Genomic DNA, 19,530 nt, shown 5'->3' on the forward strand with positions numbered 1-19,530 from the left:
GTAAGTGCTGCCAGAAGCACCATCTGCTGAGGCACTAATAATAATAATAATAATTTTTTCTGTGGTCTTTTTTTTTTTTTAATTATAAATATACGGGGGGTGGGGGGAAACAACCCAACCCAAACTAGCCAAGTAAGAGGTTTTGTTTTGTTGTGTGAGAGAATGGATTATCCCTGGGTAGCTTTTGGCAGTGGCTTTGGCAAACTCATTAAGCTAATTATGCAGTACAGACATAAGAGTGTCGTGTCTCTCTCCCCCCACCCCTTGATTTTAAGGCTTTAGACTGTTTTTAAAATTGTGTGTAAACTGAAGGGAAGTGGCTGTGCTGCCAACGGGCGGCTTGCGGAGCTTTTTAAGCAGGATGTGGTGTCCCTTAGCTATCTCACAAGCCTCCCTCAGTTACCTGCCTGACCCAGGGGAAGGGGCTTGCAGAGCACTACAAAGAGTGGATGTGGGTGAAGTGTTTATGCAGTTCTCTGCTTGAGAGGGGAACTGGGGACGGAAAGGGTGGCATCTCCTCTCTCTGCAAACTCTACAATTCCTGCAATCTCAGCAGTAAAAGGATGCTGCCCCTCCTGACCCATGCAAAGATGGGCTCGAACCCCTGCTTTCACTCCTGTACCCTCCCAGGAAGCAGTGAATTGCCACCTGCACCAGAGGCATTGCTGCTTGAGGAGCTGCATGTGGTGGTGCAGCTGTCCTCTCTTCCCGTGTGGTCTTCTGCCTCCTTCTCCTACATGAGGATTTGAGCAAAAGGGAGGAAAGAAATCACCTCTCGCTCCACTCTCTAACTCAGGAGAGCACTGTTCCCACACTTTTTCCTTGCTGATGTGCCAAGATCTTCCCTTGCACCTTCCTAGCAGCTGACTGCCTCCCACAGGGAGACTCTCTGTAGACTCTGGCAAGGTGGGAAGGCACAGTACACATTTCCCCGCCCTCTTGTTAGTAAGTGCCCAAGTGCTGGTGGGAACAAACCCTTGAGTTCTGTCTCTGGAGAGAAGTGTTTGCTTGCTTCCCTGTCTGGTGTCTTTCTGTATACACGGGGCTTTCGTAGTGAGCTTTCTCATAGTGCAGATGAAGGATTCAACAGGCTAGGGGCAAAGGCCCTACCATGAGCTATAGAACAGGCAGGTGTTATGCACTGATCTCCTCTGCTCCTCTGGCTCTCATGGCATTACTGACTGTCTCACCACAACAGCCTTGGGCTCCCTCTCAGCGTAACTCATTCCTGACCCAAGCTTGCCCACAGCTGCGATAAGATGCCCTAATCTGCACCTTATTCAGTGAGAGTTTCTGCAAAATTTTCTAGGATAAACATCCCACATTGATGCCAAGACCTGCCTAAACTTGAGTGAGTTGTGAATTCTCCAGCCTAATTCTCAGAGGTGAGATGTTCTTTGCTTGCCTCCTGCAGGCACTGGATATGGTAGGGGGAAAAGGCTGGTGACAGCACAGCAATGGACAGAAAGGACAGTCCAGAGACAGCGCGCCCATTTAAATCCTGGGCTTCTGCAGTGAAATATTTTTCCACTATTTGTCACAAAATCTCACAGCTCTGGGGACCCGAGCATGCTCTTGGCACGCTTGTATACCGCTCTCAGCTACCACTCTCCCAAGCAAGGGAACAGAGCGAACAGAGCAAGTACAGATGCCAGAGGGAAATGGAAGTGCCAATGACTCGTTTAAACACTTGATCCAGATGGGCAAGACCTCATCTCTCCCACCACCACTCCACCCTCTTACTTCCAGCCCTCTCCCCAAGAAAGTCAAGAGTTTTGCCTACCTGGCAATATACTTCTGGTAAATATTTACGTCTTCGCTGACAGCTGGTTTGTCAGTGGGTAATCCATTCCTAATAAGAAACACACACGGCAGAGCTGGTTAGCAGGCAGGAACAGGGCACAGTCTAAGCTCCTCATTTCTCTCACATACCACTGACACATCGGGATAGAGGGTCGAGCGAGGAGTACCCAGCAAAGACACCCATATGTTTAACCTCGCTCCCCCTTTCCCTTCAAATCCGGTACCTTCATTTCCTAGGGAACCATACAGTCTGCCTACCACCCTGCCTGCACATTCCCTCTTTGCAGGACTCAGTTCAGTTTGCTGGAGACACTGAGAAGACCAACCATGAAAACCTGTTTCCACAGAAAAAAACTGAATACCCGTTTACAAACAAGTGATGGCCACATGAAAACAAACACCTCCCTGAAGCCCCTTGCAACACTGCCCTTATGGGCATGGAAAGGCCTTCAAGACACTTCTGCCCCAGGCTCAGTTGTGCTTCAGCTGCACTGTGAGCTACTGCACATTTCCTATGGCCAGCAGGCGCAGCGTGCTGCTACCTGGTACTGGGGTACTGGCAGCAATGCTACAGCCCCCTAGGTGGGGCTTTAATTGCCTCTGCTTTCACACAGATAGCCTAACTCTGACAGACAGGTGGCCCAGCAAAGGTATTTATGTATTTTAATCAATGACAAAATCAACCCAACTGCACGCAACTGTCACATAAGCCTGGGTTACTTAACATCATTAGCAAGCAGATGAAAATTACATACTCGGTGAGTTCAGCAAGAGGAAGAAGAGACAGAGGACCAGACTCCAGCCTAAGAGACAGTGGCATACCACCACAGCCCCAGACAGGCTGCATGCAGCCTTCCTTCTCAGCTTTGCCCACACTCAACCTCCACTCCTCCTCGTGACAGCTCTGTAGCCTGGTTTCAACAATGACACCTTCACACAGAGTTCACTCGAAGTAGGTAGATTAGTTCAGGTCGGGTTAATAGCATTAGGCGTTAGAGAGTCTAAACCCATGGCTAGAGTATACATGCCTATGTGTGAGAGTAAGGGGTAATTCCTGCCAGGTTATTTGGTCCCAGTGGGGACTGTGAATGGAAAGCCAGGTCCCAGATACCACAGTTAGCGCTTCCTCCACCAGCACAATTAATGGGCTGCTTTCTTTTATCGTGAAAGCCTGTACCTAAGTAAGCAGCCTAAAGGAGAAGGGACCAGAGCCCCTCCTGTACTCCAACATGTGATTGGGACACTGCGAACTGCCAGGTTGAAGGCCCTGGTCGCCCCCATTCCTGTTGCAGCCCCATGACGATGCCCCAGCTAAGGAAGTCCTGTGGCTAGAGGAGGGATCACCACAGTGCTACAAACCCACATCTGCAAGTGGCAGGAAATGAGCAAGAGAAAGGAAATCAAACTGGGATCCAAGTGCAACACTAAAGCAGGTAAGAAGAGGCTCAGAGCCCCCCCAAGCAGAGCTGTAGGCTGGCCGCTGAACTCCAGGCAGCTCAGTGTTCTGCAGACTCTTCAGGCACAGAGTCCCTGGCCAAGTCACCCATCACAACAAGGCACTGTGCCTACAGGAGTATTTACAACACAGTGTTTTTTAGTAATAGGAGTCCCTGCCTGCCATCTGGAGCACATACAGGGTGCACCCTGACTGGGGGCCAGATGCAAATGTTAATAATCCTCTGCCCTTTCTCACACACCTTAACCATAGAGCTCCTAAATCTGTCGTCCAGCAGTTGGGAAATGACTGCTCCACATGGAAGACAGGCAGGGAAACACAGAAAGTGGGGGATGCAGACTCGCCTGAGACGGCAAAGAGCATTTGAGTGACGATTCAGCCCCAAGCCTCCTAGGTCTGCATATTAAACACAAAACAGCCTTCCTCCTTACCAGGGGGCAAAGTAGTAGGGTGCATGTGATGATATTTCCCACAGAAGTGCAGGACAGAGGTCCTAGACTTGCTAGAAATTACTCCACAGGATTCACAGCTCACAACAGCCCCAGGTCCACAGCGAGAAACAAGTAAATCCAAACCATGACAAGCAAGCAGAGAAGTCCCTCCCTTCTTCCCTGTTTGCAGCCTCATGTCCACATGTAGCTTTTCCACAGCTATCACCTTTGGAAGCCACATTAAAAAGTAACCCAAGGTTTGGCAAGGCCTTCAGATATCTCCATTCAGTCAATGGCATCACTGAAGAGACTGCCAGCAATGTATTTGTGGGAGGTTATAAGTGGTAACTGGGCTAATGAGTTTGCCCAGTCTGAGGGGTAATTGAATCACCTCTATTTGTGTAAAGAACAAGCAAATTAAGAAGACCCAGGCCTGGCCCCACAGAAGTATGTGTATGCCTAACTCCTATGAAAATTGATGGGAAAGTCTTCTGAGTTCTGGGACAAACAAGAAGCCCCATCTTGCTAACAGGAAAGTCAGAAGAGTTTCACCATTGAGTTAAATGGAAGCAAGGATTAGGTTCCCCTATAGACACAGCTGGACGCCTGGGGAACCAGAAGAAAGAGAAAGTAGCGTGGCCACAACCTTGTCCCTTAGAGTGCTGACAGCACCCTGTTGCCTCACCTTTCATTTTAACATACAAACCCAAGAGCTAGTAGGCTCTACACTCATGGCTATGACTGCTGATGGCAGGCCACATCCTTAGGGCAAATAAGATAGAGGTGCAGGGTGCAACAAAGGAGCCGACACTCCAACAGAGAAAGCAAAAAGAAACATCACATGAACAGCACAGTATTTATCACCACACAAACTGGAATGGCCCACTGATTCACACGCAGACTTTAGGTACAATCCCCCATTAATATAAAGGTAAGAAAAGTGGAAGGACGCTTACTTTACTGTAGAGACTGTTCCAGTTGTGATGGAGTCTGTCTTGGAGAAAGTTGATTTCAGGTACTCAGGAGTGTTGAATGGCAATGAGACGGACTGCTCTGGCCCAGCTACGGGAGTGCTGCTGGGGGTACTGGCGAGAGGAGCAGGGGCCAGGCTGGGTGTTGGAGCTTTAACTGGAGTAAGCTTCTGAATGTTCCTCACATCATACTTGGAAGGTCGGCCTACCTTGCCTGTCTTGAAGGCGATGGCTCCTCCCATATCTGGGCTTCCTTCTCCAGGCTTGAAAAGGTGCAAGTACTTGACGTTTTCTAGGTCATACTTGGAGGCCTTCTTGTAAGTGTTGCCATTTTGTGGCCTGATGCTCTCACCCGTCTTCAGCTTCTGAATGAAGAAGTCATATTTGGAGGCTCGTGACATCAGGCCCTGCATCTGGGAACTGCTGGGAGAGGGCAGCGGCAGGATGGTGGCTTTGGTCTCCGTCAGCATGGAGGCATCTGGACCTGGCACCCGAATGGGCTGTGCCAGCACTGAGGAAGTTTCTTTGCCCAGCTTGGAGCCCAACTCCTCAGATTTAGCCAAATGCATGGGCCAAGAGAGTTGCTCTCCAGCTTTCAGTTTGCGGATGTACTCCTCATACTTGGAGAAGCGGGCTCGTTTGCTCATGGCATCTTCACCAGGGAGAGAGGCAGCGGTCGCAGTGGCCTCTGAGGTAGCAGCATTCAGCTTGTCAAAGCTGATCTTGCGGGCCAACTCATCCCGCATGTTCTGGTCGTCATAGCCAAACATGCCCAAGAACTCATTCATGGTGGTGGCAGCATAATCTCGCAGCGATGAAGCTTCCCCTACAGAGAACCAAAGTGAGAGAGTCACGCAAGGCGTTGATTTTTCTTCTCCTCCCATACCAGCACTAGTAGCGGGGAGGGGGAGGTAAGGGGAGAGGGGAACATGATCTACTGACGTTTGGCTCACTTGTTAGGTTTTACGACTCTTAAATTAATTTGTTTAAAAAAAAAAAAGTAATTAATACCGGGGTAAAATAAAAAGAGTTCATCAATGCCAGGAAAATCAATTTCCTAAATGTTCTAGCCGATGGCTTTTCAGTACATTAAACAAAGTTTCATAAATGTCTCTGCACTCTTGCCTTGGCCTAATATGAAGAAAAAGTAATTTTACTGGAAGCGAAACCAATGCCAATATGCCGAGGTTTGTACAGTTCTGTCCTTGTGTATGTTTGTATATGGAAGGAGGTGCACAGAGGATAGACAGCAAGCAGTGTGTCTGCGTGCATAAGGAGGGGCAGAAACACGCAAGGTATGCCACGTGTGCTGGTGAACAACCCAGCTGAGAGCAGGCAGGACAGCATGGTGTGAAATGGGTAAGGGAGACAGGGCAAGACGATGTATGGGGTGGAGCAGGGGGAGGGCAGAATGGGAAATGCAGAGTAGAGCAGGAAAGCAGCAGAGCTGGAGATGAATTAAGATGGGGGAAGAGCAGCAAAGGCTATATGTATGAGCAGCTTGGCAGTGAGGAGAGGAGGGGAAGATGTGGAGAAGAGAAGGCAAGACAAAGACAGGAGAGTTCCCCATAGGTGTTGCGGTCCTCTTCCCTGTCAATCTTGCAAGAGTTCTTTTCACCCAGCTTGCTCCCTTCCTTCTCAACCCCAGTGACCAGAGAGCTACTACTCTTCACGTGAAAAGGGGCCACAGTTCAGTGAAGGTTGCAGAAACCCACAGACAGCCTCCTTGAGCAGCCAGGAACAGCTTCCAGTAAGACCACAAAAGGGAAAAGTCCACACAGGTGCAAAATAGGTCAGGAACAGCCTTCTCTTCCTCAGGATTTGGACTGAGGACAGAAAGAGCTGTTGTCCTGATGTGGTCTCTGGAGTGTGGGATGGGGAAGGGGCAAGGAAGGGGTTAGTCTACCTGAGCATAGGAAAAATAAGGGAGGAAAAATGCGCAAAAGCTGTCTTTCCTTGGGTCTCTCCCTCCCTTCCTCAGGCAGTTTCACAGGCCACCAGGAGGGGAAGAACACACATCTGGAGGTCACCCAATATCAGTGTAAAGGAGGAAATAAAGATTGCTCTGATGTGCCGGCTTGGACTCATTTAGGCTTCAGCCTGACACAGCGCTGCTCCTCCTCTCCCTCTTGCTTTCTCCTGCAGAGTAAAGATTTACTGTGTGCAGGAGTCCTTCAAACCTCCCTCGTCATCTTTTCCAATCACTCTAGCTCTCATGGGCAAGCACACTCGTTCGCAGGGAGCCAGCACAGGCAGGTACACTGGCTGCAGAATGGAGGTTCTGGGCACTGGGTCCAGCTCAAACCAAATCAACACCACCTTGAAATGCAGTGGAAAAGGAAGTCACCAAGACACAGCCACAAAAGAGATCCACAAATCCAAACCATGAAAACTGATCCCTACAATTTGGGGGATCTGACAGCCAACGATGCCATACACACAGGCATGCACAGACAGGAGAGCGCGCCTGCGCACACGAGACCCAGTCAATGAGCAAGGTCGAAGTTCAATAGCCATCAGCTTCCACAAATGTTTCCACTGGACTATATGGAGGAAAAGACTGCCTGCAACGGGCAGTAAATTGCGCAAGGCCATGAAAGTCATACTCCTGTTTCAATATTGCCTGGTATAGCAGTGTTCACCTAGCAGAAGCGCTGCTGCGCTAGCTGCCTGCGTATGCTGTACGTGAGAAAGGCAACGCAAAGAACATGCCTGAAGCCTGCAAGCAGAAGGACAAAGACATACTTGCTAAGCGCTGGGACCTGGTTTAGCCCAAAACGACTTTCCAGTTCTGAGCACTTAGGCCCAGCATCCTGCATGGGATTTTGGGATGCCTGACTTCAGAATAAACACCCTGTTATTTACAGAATGGGTAGCAATGCCCCTGCAGTGTCTGGCTCGGATTGTAGCTCTTTGTAGTACAACCTCATGGGTCAGCATTAATCTTAAAGGATGTTAAATGCAGAATCATGCCCCACAGTGTTCAATAACAAGACTTGTCAGAAGGAAACCACAAGGAAAGGCTGTATTACTCGATCCTCAGAGGTAGGATCATTTAATCTTGCTTCCCCACTTGACCCTCTCCTGCGGCACTTCCAACACCCTACCAAAGCCATCAACTTTATCTTTCACACACAGACATATTAAATAATTTCATCTCGCTTTAAAGCAGTTCTCCTTTTTACCTCTTTTTCTCACTTCTCCACCTCCATTTCAGTGTAACCCAATGACCCAACAAAAGTGATTAAACCCATGAAATCCCTACTGGGTCTAACACTTCCATGTTTCTGTTAAATCTGCTTTCCCTGTTCTGCTTTTCCTCTCTTTTTGGACCTGTAAAACAATCCCCCAGCCTCCTTCACAATGCCCTGACTTCCAAGCACTGCGCAGAAAAATTCTAGCCAGCCTGTGCCAAACTCCAAGAATACCACAGAGAGGTCCTGATAGGAAATTTAAGCTATTAAGTGTGATTTTTACTAGCTTTAACAGCTGCCCTGAAAGCCAGCCAACTCCTTTCCTTCTTTATCCTAACCTGCAGCATATGAAAAAAGAGAGGAGACCCTCTTTTTCAACGCCACATCTCCAATCAGTTTTACAAATCTCAGATCAGTTCAAGCACCACAGACAATACAAATCCAGAGAGGAGATGCAAGGAAACCTAGTATTTCCTTGTAATACTGCAGAAAATGGAATGTTGTAGGAGACCACCTCCTTTTTAAACTCCTCTCACCTGCACACCTATCTTGGAAGCACCTTTGGTACCTACCTACCTACCCATGTAGCCAGACCTCAACTGGTGCAAACAATTAGATGCAAAACCCAAGACCATAGGAAAAGGGGAGTTGTCAGACCTCTTTTTGATCTTTACAAAGTCTGAGCTTGAGTTCAAATTTCACTACCCTCGATTTAATGCCCTCACCCCCCAAAACACTTCGCGTTCTGCTTTTCCTTTGCTCAAATCTGGTTCCAGATGATTGCAATACCTTCCCTGATCAACAGCTTTGCCAGTGCTGCTCAGTCTTTCCTTATCCACTTTTGAGTTGAAACCCTGGCCAGTTCCCACCACTCGCTGCCTAGCAAGTGCACCTTCACTCATCCCAGTGTGAGCCCGCCGACACATCTCCTAAAGTCAAAGGCAACCCCCCCTTACTTGCCCAGGCACCTAACCAGAAGTCTAGAGGCTCTGGAGGTGGAGGCACCTTATGGAAGGGAGCTGTCTCACCACAAAGATAGTATGAGAACCAGCCAACTCATTTCACATTCACTTTCAAACAGCAGTGAAGAAAGAGGTAATTATTATTACCTCATCAACAGAAAACCCTCCTGATACCCACACGCAGACAGAAGTGAAGCAGGACAGCGGCTGGGAAACAAATCCCTGTGAGAAGTGCACAGCCCCGGCAGCCACAGGAAGCATTGTCCCTGGGTCTTCCTCCCCTCCCCTGCACAGCATTTTTCTCTCCTTTTCTAAGTGATAATAAAAGGGCTCCCTCTCCCCTTGCCGCTGCTCTCCATTTGTGGGCATTGCCAAAGAGCAGAGATCTCTGTGTCTCAGAGCAGCTATCGTATCACAAAGGATCCGAAGCTAGCAAAAAAGGGGCTAAAAATAGCCTGCAGCAGCACACTATATATGGAAGGAAAAGCCAAACAGCCCAAATGGAGCACAAGGTCTGGATACTGGGGGATGGGACATCCCAGCCAGGGCTCTGTCCTTTATTCTGCTTGGGAGGGAAAACATGTAGACTAGGGGGCTATAGGATAATATGCAAGGAACTGGAACTCACCATGCACGTCCTCCCAAGTGGAGTCTCCCCAGGAAATTATGAAGATAAATCCCCCCTTGTTGAAAACGGGGCCAATATTCCCTTCCTAAGAGACACAGCCAGTAGGCTAAGAAAAGGGGAGAACTCTGAAAGCTTGTACAGGGCAAAGCTCCTGGTGACTATTTTAGCTCACTATGTAAGAAACAGGCAGAGTAAGGAACATGGGACTGTATAGGAAAACTTCCTTGGGTATGTGTGCGTCAGCCAGAGATTGTGGAAAGGGATCTCTTCAGAGACTGTCTGGGGAAATCTAAATGCCATATATAAATGTGTGTAGAGAAGTATGGGTCAGTCAGTAGGCAGGAGAGGGTGCACAAATGAATGAAGAAACCTATCTGTATGCCCAGGTCAGCTTCTGACACCATCTCCTGATAGACGCCACCTTTGTGATTCCTGAACACCTTTCCTAGCTGTACCAGAGAGGGAGGCACTTAAGGCAAGACTGAGCACCAACTCAATTAGTCCCTTGTTTCCAAGGGGTGGCTCAGAAAAAGAAACAGAGATGCCATACATGTATGTTCTCCATCTTGTTTCAAAGCATGAGGATTAAACAGCATGGACCAAGTCTCTGCAAACTGCTGCCTGATGCATGGCAAGCCTGTCTGACCCTGGAAGGAGACCAAGGTGTCAGGGATTTGGCATTAAGACTACAGGAGGAGATGGAGGACACAAGCAGTAGCTGAAGTCCCATAAAGCAGGCCATGCGTGCACACATCATGACTCCAGGAAGCAGGAACCTTTCTCAGCCCCACAATTAGGATCACTTTCCCCACTGATCAAGAAAGCTAGTTAGAGACAGGATCCGGTTTTCTGTGGGACTCCTGCTTTTTACCCAAGTTTCCAGCTGATCAAAGTAGTACAGGCTCAACTTTAAATGCTGCTGAGCACTGCCAGCTTTTATCTTCTGTGTCCTCAGAGGGAGCCACTGGTGGTCAGAACCTTCAAAACCAGGTTCCTGCAATGACTCCCCCAAAGCCACATTGACCAGGACAGGGCTGTATTCCTCTCCTTTGATCTGACTGCCTCCTGCTACCTGGAAAAAAATGCTCCTTTTTGGTATAGCCAGTTTCAGATCTCACTGGAATAAATTTCACTTGCACCCAGTAATACGAGGTCTGAGAGGACTCAATGATGAACAGCTTAAAATCAATTTTCTAGAACACTGACATAAAAAGACAGACGAGGAAAAGAACTTTGTCCTCTCCAAAGCAAGGGATGTTTCAGTTTGTGCTTTCCAGGGAAATGCTGCAAACAACATTTACAACAAGGTTCCTGAAACAGACACTCAAGACCTGGCAGCGGGACTGTTTGCAAGTCAAATCCCATGTGGCCATCTATGTAAACCGGACCCCACATGTACCATTACCTGCCTTCAACACAGATGAGTCTTCAGCCCCCCGTGAATGCTTATACATTTTTTGCATAATCCTTTGACAATACAGACTTACGACAGCATTTTACTGAGAACTCCTACCTCAGTGAGAAACCTCAGTTCCTTTTCATTTTCCCCAGTTCGGTAACGTATTTTTTTACATTTCAGTTTTCGTAGCAAATAAAAGCTGCAAGGGGTGTGTGGGGGAGGGTGGGGGTGTGTGATTAAAACAAACTAAAAACAGAGTCCAGGCACAATCACCTTGTGTCTGGGAACGACAAGGGCTTTCCTATCAAAGGAAACTGAAGGTCACACTTTTCCTCATTGATCTTGCAATGTTTGTTAATTACTCTGTCACTGATGTGGCGAAGGATAATTAAACAGCTCTGTTTATATCTTATATGCATAATTATGTGCGCTGCCACTGAACTCGTGAAGACTAGAGAATGTGCCTCTCCAGAAGGGGAACGGACAGACGGAGATGAGTTTCAGCTGCGTTATTAACAGGAGGAGGAAAACATGCGCGCACACAAAAGGAGGAAAGTTTGATGGATTCACAAAGTGCCGAGATCAGGGGAGGGGTGCTGCAGGTGGAGCAGATTAGGGGGAGATCTTTCAATTACAGATCCAGCCCAGCTGAGTGACAGATCGGGGGAGGGAGCTGCTCTGCCCTAATGGAGAGAATTCAATTTACCCTAAGCTATCACCAAGGCTTAGCACTCATGTTCCCCCAAAATCAATCTCGGGGGCGGGGGGCGAGGACCAGAAAGTGAGAAAAAAAATCACCTGGGGCTTCTGCAGCTTCTCTCGCCGGACCCGGCTTTTGAAGGGCCGCAGAAACAAGGCGGCAGCTGCTCCTAGGCCCGGCCGTGCTCCCGCGAAAGGCCTCAGGGCCCGGGGAGGCGGCGGCGCTCGGCCGGGAACCGGCAGCTTCCCCGCCCGACCCTGCTCGGGACACGCTCCCGGCACCGCCCGGCTGCCACCAGGGAAGCCGTCGCCTACCTCCGGCCTGCGCCGCGGCCGCGTCTTCCAGATCCTTCGCCCCGGCCGGCCGCGCTGCGCGGGGGCCCGTGCCCTCGGGTGCGGCCGCGAGGCGCCGCGAGCCCCTTCCCGCCCGTGGCCAGCGCGCGGGCCCGGCCCCGAGCGGCTGCAGCGCGGGCGGGGCCGCAACACCGCTCTCTGCCGCTGCTGCCCGCCACGGCGGCCGTGCCCGTGCCCCACGCAGCCGCTGCGCACCCTGCGCGCCCCGCGGGCCGGCTCAGGCGGAGGCCAACGGCGCGGCACCGGGCACGAAGCGCCAGGCCCCTGCCGGACCCGCGGCCCTGGCTGGCCCCGGGGCGCCAGCAGGGCGGTGTCTGTCCCACCGCGGGGGCGCGGAGGACGCGCAGGCCTTACCTGAGGCGGTTCCTGCCCCCAGCTTGGAGCCTGTCTCACCACTGGAGGACCGGTAGGCATCGTCTTTCGAGGCCGGCCCATCCGAATCCCTGTCGTCCAAGAAGTTGCCGTCCTGCGAGCCCCTCAGCGCATCCGCCTCATCCCCGTTATCTTCCTCTTCGCTACAGCCCTTGGGCTGCACCATGTAAACCCCTTCGGGGGGCACCTCCGTGCTGTCGGCGCTCTTGCACTCCTTGCCCTCCACTCGCCCCAGCAAGGGCTCCTCGTTGTACTCCCCGTTCACCCACTTCTCAATCACCTCCCTCCTCTTGTCCTCCTCAATCTTCTGCACGCGGCTGAGTCCATCTGAAAACTCCGTTCCCAGGTCCTTGGACCCAGGCTGAGGCAGGTCCTTGTTGCTGCTCTCCCGCTGCAGCCCCTTGTCCGCTCGCGCCTGTTCGGCTCCCCCGTGGTCAAAGACGACCTGGCGGCTCAGCTTGGCACAGATTGCATTTAGCTTCAGGCCGCCTTTGCGCTTGGCAGCCATTGTGGGTTTTCCTGAGGCTGCGTCAGTGCATATAGTTCTTTCAGCTAGAAAGAGAGACGGGAAAGAAGCAAAGAAGGGCATTAGTGAGATCAGATAACTGGAACCCAAACAGCAAATGGCTGGTCCCAACCCAACAGGCCTTCAGGCATGGCCAACATCATCCTCTGCAAGGTGGGACTGCTTTCTGTTTCTAAGCTCTGAGTCGAAGCCCGGCCAGGAGAGCCTGGTGAGAGGCACACCAAATCTGCCGGTACCAAAGGATGCCACTGGCCTCAAGAAAGAGCCACATTTTTCTGCTGGGACTGAACCAGGCTCAAAAGGCCCCAGACATTTCGCAGGTAAACGTCGTACAGACCAGCCTTTGCTCCTGGCTCAGGCAGCGTATGAGGTCTGTTAAAACCTGACTTTCTCTTTCCTTCAGAGTGCAGTACCACCTGTTTTTAGGTCCCCAGCTCCATCCCAGGTGTGTTGGCTGCCAAAACCACACCAGCCAGTAACTGCACCAAAGCACCTGCAGCAGGGAGAACAGCTTGCCAAGCCTAACCCTAGGGACAGTGAGGAATTCACTTAATGGGGTTTGCACATAGTCTCAGAGAAGAAAACCAGTATGCACCAGAAAGAACAGTACGGAGGACAGAAGCCCTGGCAAATGCATCTGCTGGAGCGCCAGACTGGTGTGAAGACAGTCATATGGGAGAAAATCGCTGTGGGTTGGTTTCACTTGATGGGGCCCCTTTGCCTGCTCACTCACTTGCTTGCTCTTGCACATACAGGAAATTCTGCTCTCACACTTCCCAGCACAATCAGCTAATTAGTGTGGGTTTGTTATTTTAATGTAGTTTATTCATATGTGACAGCTAGTAAAGGAGGGGTAAGAGAAAGTGGGGGGAAAAAGGCAGAAGGTAAGGTCTTAACTTCAAGGTCATGGAGAATCTTGAACTAAATGGTCCCTATCAGAGTCACCTGCATAATTATTGCACCAACAATTAACAAGATTCAATTGCAAATAAAAGCAAAAACCTGACTCTAAAGCAGTAGCATTGTCTCATTTCCCTCTTTATTTATGATGCGTCCAAGAGCCACCCAGGCTAAGAAGGGTTAAAGGTGCTAAGGCCAGAAATGTGCACACAGCCTGGTTCCCTCAGTGCACACTGCCAAGGCAGACCCTGCCCTGCGTCCCAGGGCTCAGGAAGAGCACACAAAAAACCACTTGCCAGACACACACACCACTGGAGTTACTGTGGGCACACTACTGGAGGTCCCTTCAAAATGTGCTCTTGGACTTTATGTTGTGCTGAAAGAGAAGCCCATCAGACTGCAAGCAAACAGAAACCATGTCCCAACCCCAAATGGTGAGAATGGGTTTCTCCACTGCACAGGAGTCCCTTGTGGCAGCTCAGCCCACACCCCCCTGTCACCAGCACAGAGGTGCTGCTCCACAGGAGCACCGTGAGATTAATCAGACCCCCTACAATGCATCCAGAAGCCATCGTGACAGACCCTAATCCCATAACATGACAGCCCAATACAAACAGACTGAAACTTTAGACCTGCTGTCCAACAGCCAGAGAGTGGCTGCTTAGCATAAACTCCTGACAGCTTCAGACACGATTCCCTGTCAAGGAGTGCAAGAAAAATAACCCCCCGACAAATATACCAGCCCCCCACACAAAGGGAGGCAAAACGTACTCCTGGGCTTTCTAAACATGCACACACCCCCGGCACTAACACCTACGTGCAATCATGCTTTCCTGAAGGGATAGCACACTTTGCCCCTAAACACGTACCTCACCATATAGAAATTATAGCTGTTCAAGAGCTGTATGTATGTGCTGGCATGCTCCATAAATGTAGTCGTACGTGCATGGGTTAAAAAGTCCCATCTCCCCCAAATACATTCCTGTACATTTCCCTACGCATTTCCCTTTCACACATTCCCCCAACACACACAGAGTCCTCACGCATACAGATGGGCACAGGCAGACACCCATGAAGCTGCAGAAGTCTCTGTGTGCTGGCACCTTCCCTTCCCACCACATTCCCACTCTATTTAGGGCAGAAAGCGAAGCCCGATCCTGTGCACAACTGGTACTGCAGAGGGAATCTCAGGAGGCTGCTGTGAGCTCCAACTGGAGCCCGGCCAGGACACCTACAGCTCACGCCTGTATGCTCGGGCGAGGGGCCAGCGGAGCCTCGACGGCTGCAGGTGGTCAGGACGGTGCCTCCCGCGTGGTGTGGTGCCTGCCCAGGGCCGGGGCACTGGGTCAGCACTGAATCACCAGCCCGCTCTCCCAACGCCGCCTGGTGATTCCCCGTCCACGTTGTCACAATGCCCCCAGCCCTGCTTAACTGGTGAGATCAGCACCGCTCCCAGCTGGAGATAAATGGGAGGCAGACACGCGGCAGCCCAGATCCCCACTGCCCTCCCCCTTTCTGCAGCGAGGGCAGGTCCCATTATTCTGGTCTGGAGGTGAGCAGCCAAGTGTGTGCACCAGCCAGCAAATGAATATATAAATATTTATTCAAAGGAAGAGAGGAACAGACGTTCCCGAGGCTGCACTTGCTGCGTACGCAGCAACTTCAGGGAGCCTGCAACTTGTCTCTCATTCCTGCTCCTGCCCGGCTTTGCCCCTCTGCCTCCCCAGTTTCTGCCCCCAGCTCCTGCCCTTCCCCTCTGCATCTTTCCTGTCCCTTCTCCTTGTGTTCAGGATTTTTTTCAAGCACAGCAACACTGCTCTTTAACATTTTGAGAATCTTTTCCTAAAGTTTGAGTTAGAAATAAAGCAAGTTCTCAAAACGCACCTTTTCCCTGATCTATAAAACCAATCCTCCCAGAGACCTTCCTGAGGTGGGATTTGCTCTGTAGTACCAGGGCTCTTACACATCTCCATCCATCCCACCTGTGCACGTACAGCTGCACGGAATCAGAAATCTCAGCTGCTTCTGCCAACCTTGCAACCAACTCTCCGCAAGCCCGGACACATAATTTTATCTTTCCGTTGCCTTATTTCCCTTTCTATGGAACGGGAGGGGCGTTACCTCTATCAGCCTTTTCTGTTCCCCTCTTTTAGCCTGTCAATTTCTAAAGCAGAAGGGCAACCCTTCTTACAAAGAAACACTGAAGATGGCCATCAGGCCAGAGGGGACCAGAGCATCTGTGCTTCATTCACTGGGGCAGAGGGAGAGGAACTGAGCGGCTGAATGAGGGACCCTTGCATCTGCCCAAGGCTGGGATGCCAGGCCGGGGGATCCCTGAAGCCAGGCAGAGGCTCCTTTCCCCCAGGCCAAGCTCCCCACCCCAAATCACCCTGTGTCTCCATCGCACTGTTTAAAGATTCCAGGCTAAGTAAACATCCCCCTTCATTTTCTTCATCTAAATAGAAATGTTTTGATTTCACATCAATCTGAGGAAGCTGTTTATAACCTGAGCCTGTCACTCGGACTTTTCATCTCTGCCCAGGACAAACTCTCCCACATGCTCTATTTACACTGAGCACTTCCTCTGAAAACAATGCCACTGGGAGTTTACTCCGCTTGCCCCCTCCCAACACCCTGCGAGGAGACACGGCTCCCTCCGCTCCGCACCCAGCGCCGTGGCATCGTGAGAGCAAACCTCCCTGTGAAGACAAGGCTTGCTGGACCCAGGCCTGGCAAGGAGGAGGACAAAACGCGCCTTGCCATTTTGCTGCCTTGTCACCACTTCACTTGCTGCTTACAAGCCCAGGGTGCTGCCCCCACTGCCCCTCCTTCCCTGGTCCCTCTGTGCTGCCAGTGCCCCACGTGCAGCCCCAGCCGCTCTCCCTCCACACCGTCCCGAAGCTGCACGTTCTCACCCATGAACTCCGCGGCGGGGTGCTGCCAAGGTGGGCTCTGCCCCCGCCCAAGGGAGAAGAGGGGCTGCGGGGGGGGCACGTCATGTGTGGGAACAAAGGGCTTTGTGGCACAGACAGAAATAGGGCATCCCAGCCGAGGGGCAAAGAGAAATCCTGGCTTTGTAGGGGAAGGAAAAGAGCCGAAGTCTGGCTTTGGCTTGGGGTCCATGCAGAAGCACATGCTGGTAGTGGGGAGAAAGGGTCCCGGCTGTGAAAAAGGGGTGTGTGGAAGCTGGACGAACCAGCTGGCATAGATGGAGAAGAAGGGGCCCTGGCTGTGCGGCAGGAGCTTACTGGTATGGGAAGAGCCAGGGGTGCAGAGGGGACCCTCGCCGGAGGGGGCAGGGGCTGAGGAGGGGTAGGAGACAAGGGGCAGGAGGGCCCGTGCTGCGGGGAGAGGGGTGCTGGCTGGGGAGGGACAGCGCACTGTCACTTCAGAGAGCCCGGTACGTTGAACAGATGGAGCTTTCATATTCCTATTGAAGAGTTTTAAGCCCAGCTGAGCAGCTCCGTTCAAGAGGGAGGTCCCAGTGCCAGCTTTCCAGGAGCTGCAAGCTCTCATTCGATTAATTATTAACAGCATTATTTGGGGCGGGGGGGGGGGGGGGGGGGGGAAGGGCCAACATGCTGCACAGTCCTTTTTTTTTTTAACCACTGTGGTGCAAGCTTGACTGGAGAGACTCCAGTCTGCCCAGGAGCCCCAACAGGGTGGGCAGCACGGCTTGCTGGGCTAGGGGTGTGAGGGTGCTGCACACCAGAGCCTCTTCACACTTGAGCTGCGGTCCCTAAGATGGAGCCAAACCTTCACAGCAGAAGGCCACTGGGGCACTGGGAACATGCTTCCCTGGAGTAATGCCCTGGCGATGCCCAGCCACACGCTGGGAAGAGGCAGAGAAGGCAGCCAAATGCTCAGCCCCTTCCAGAAAACATTGCCCCTCCAGCACGAAGACTTGTGCGTTATCCCAGGCAGGGCCAAGGCAAAGGCAGCAACAGCCCAGGCATGGCCACAGTGTGTGCGAGTGGATGTAGTGTGTATATTTTCCCCTCTTCAGTTTATCAATAAAACATTTTATAGCTTTTAGCCCAGGAAATGACCTTGGATTAGTGGATGCTGTCTCTTCTGGCTGACCTTGGGGAGTTCACAAAGGCTCTTTAACAACCTCCTCTGCCCTGCAAGCATGGATCCCGCCTGTGCGTGTCTGTGTGAAGCCGGGGAAAGCCCTCAGTGAGAACGTCGTCGGACCTGACAGGCTCCAGCTCAGCACTGGGCAGGGAGGAGAAGGAGAATCAAAGACGGGGGAGGAGAAACGAAGCGAGCAGCCAGGGCATCCTTACTGAAGCACCGCCAGCTGTACTCCCTGCTTTGCAATAGCCGTGAGGGCGCTCCCCACACATCCCATCTATAAACCGTGGAGGAAAAGCTGGGGACTCTGCTCTGGTCCCCGTGGCCAGCGCTTGTCAGAGTGCAGGCTGCCTGCGTTCAGCACTGCTTGACCTTCTCCTGCCTGCCACACTGGCATCTCCAGCTGCACAAGAGGCCACTTTTCTCCCTATTTCCAGCTCCCAGAGCCTGGTTCAACCCTGGCCCAAATGGGCACAGACCAGCACCGGTTCCCTTCAGCAAGCCTGTCCTGCTTCCCTTTGCTCAACCTTCTCAGCTACAGAGTTAAACTGTAATTTTCTGGTGATAGTGAGGGGCGGTGTACGCACTGGGCTGCGACCAACAGCAGTCATCCTGAAAGAGGGGGGAAGCTGCATCAGCTCTGGAGATGCTGGTGCCCTGCACTGGGGCTGCTGGCCAGCCAGGCTGCTCCCGCTTCCCACCCTGCCACTTGGCTGCTCTGGTGCCACTGCCAGGGTTTCGCCAGAGAACAGCTCGTGAACATGGGGAGCCCCCTCTTTCCCAAATGGGAAACAGCCACAGTATCTCTCAATGGTGTGTATTTTCAGTGCAGAAGTGTAATTATGGAGAGAGGGAACAGGACAGGAGAAACCGAGAGAAATTTTCCTCCTCAAGGGAACAGAAACTAAGCTGAGAGGGCTAGTGCTGAGCACTAAGCCAGAGCGAGGTCCCTGCACACCACAGGGCAAAGCCTGCAAGGGTGCTGCAGTGAACAGCCCACCCCATCAGGCTGTCCTCGTTGCTGCCCTCCCCCGCTAACACAAGCCTCCCTTTCCAGCCACGTCTTCTCCCTGTGTCCCCATGCAGTCTCCCCTAGTACTGGGCACAGAGGCTCCCCATCCTCTCCTGCGAACACCCCCAGCTCTTCTTGTGTCACATACAGAGCCAGCCCCTCTTGGCATCACAGCCACGCAGGCTGTGCCCTGGCACCAAAGTCCCCTCCCCAGAGCACGCTCCCAGCCCCCAGGTGCCCGTTTTCTCCAGTCGCGTCCTCCTGAAGAGCGAGCCCTAAAGTGTTAACGGCGATTGGTGAAATGGCACAGCAGATTGCTACAATAAATAATTTACTGATATTTATAAATATTCAAATCAGCAGGCTTCAGAAATTGAAAGGGGGGGCCTGAGCTGACGGGGAGGAGGGGTGTTTAGGGAGGGGAGGGTGGCTGACATTAATTCCCAGGCTCTCCAAATTCATTTGAGAACTGTTTCTCATTTCCAACAAATATTAAATCTTTTGGTGTCAAGCCTCCAAAATAAATATCAAATAGAAAGTCACCACCCTCTTGGTGGCTGATGCCTTGCCTACCACGATGCTGGGTGCCTGCAGCCCTGTCCCCTCAGACAGCCAGCTGCGGGGGAGCGATGGCAGCCTGCACCAGCCAGGTGCCTGTGCAAGAGCAGCAGCCCACCCAGCCACACCTGTAACGCAGCCCACTGCACCAACAACCATCATCCGAGACAGGAATTCCCATTACTGCC

The 19,530-nt window shown here is 51.8% G+C and overlaps 1 protein-coding gene across 6 annotated transcripts in view; it reads right to left on the bottom strand.

Moving 5' to 3' along the window:
- The window catches only part of CASZ1 (castor zinc finger 1), a 207,226-nt gene that overhangs the window by 37,888 nt on the left and 149,808 nt on the right, over positions 1-19,530 (bottom strand). For all 6 annotated transcript variants that reach the window (XM_040585420.1, XM_040585423.1, XM_040585418.1 and 3 more), the window contains 3 exons: positions 12,252-12,821; positions 4,647-5,487; positions 1,784-1,852 (listed from right to left, as the gene is read on the bottom strand). In XM_040585420.1, the coding sequence (XP_040441354.1) occupies positions 1,784-1,852; positions 4,647-5,487; positions 12,252-12,821 (1,480 nt within the window). The remainder of the gene's footprint in view (positions 1-1,783; positions 1,853-4,646; positions 5,488-12,251; positions 12,822-19,530) is intronic.

This window comes from Falco naumanni, chromosome 3 (genome assembly GCF_017639655.2).
Source record: "Falco naumanni isolate bFalNau1 chromosome 3, bFalNau1.pat, whole genome shotgun sequence".
NCBI classification, from domain to species: domain Eukaryota; kingdom Metazoa; phylum Chordata; class Aves; order Falconiformes; family Falconidae; genus Falco; species Falco naumanni.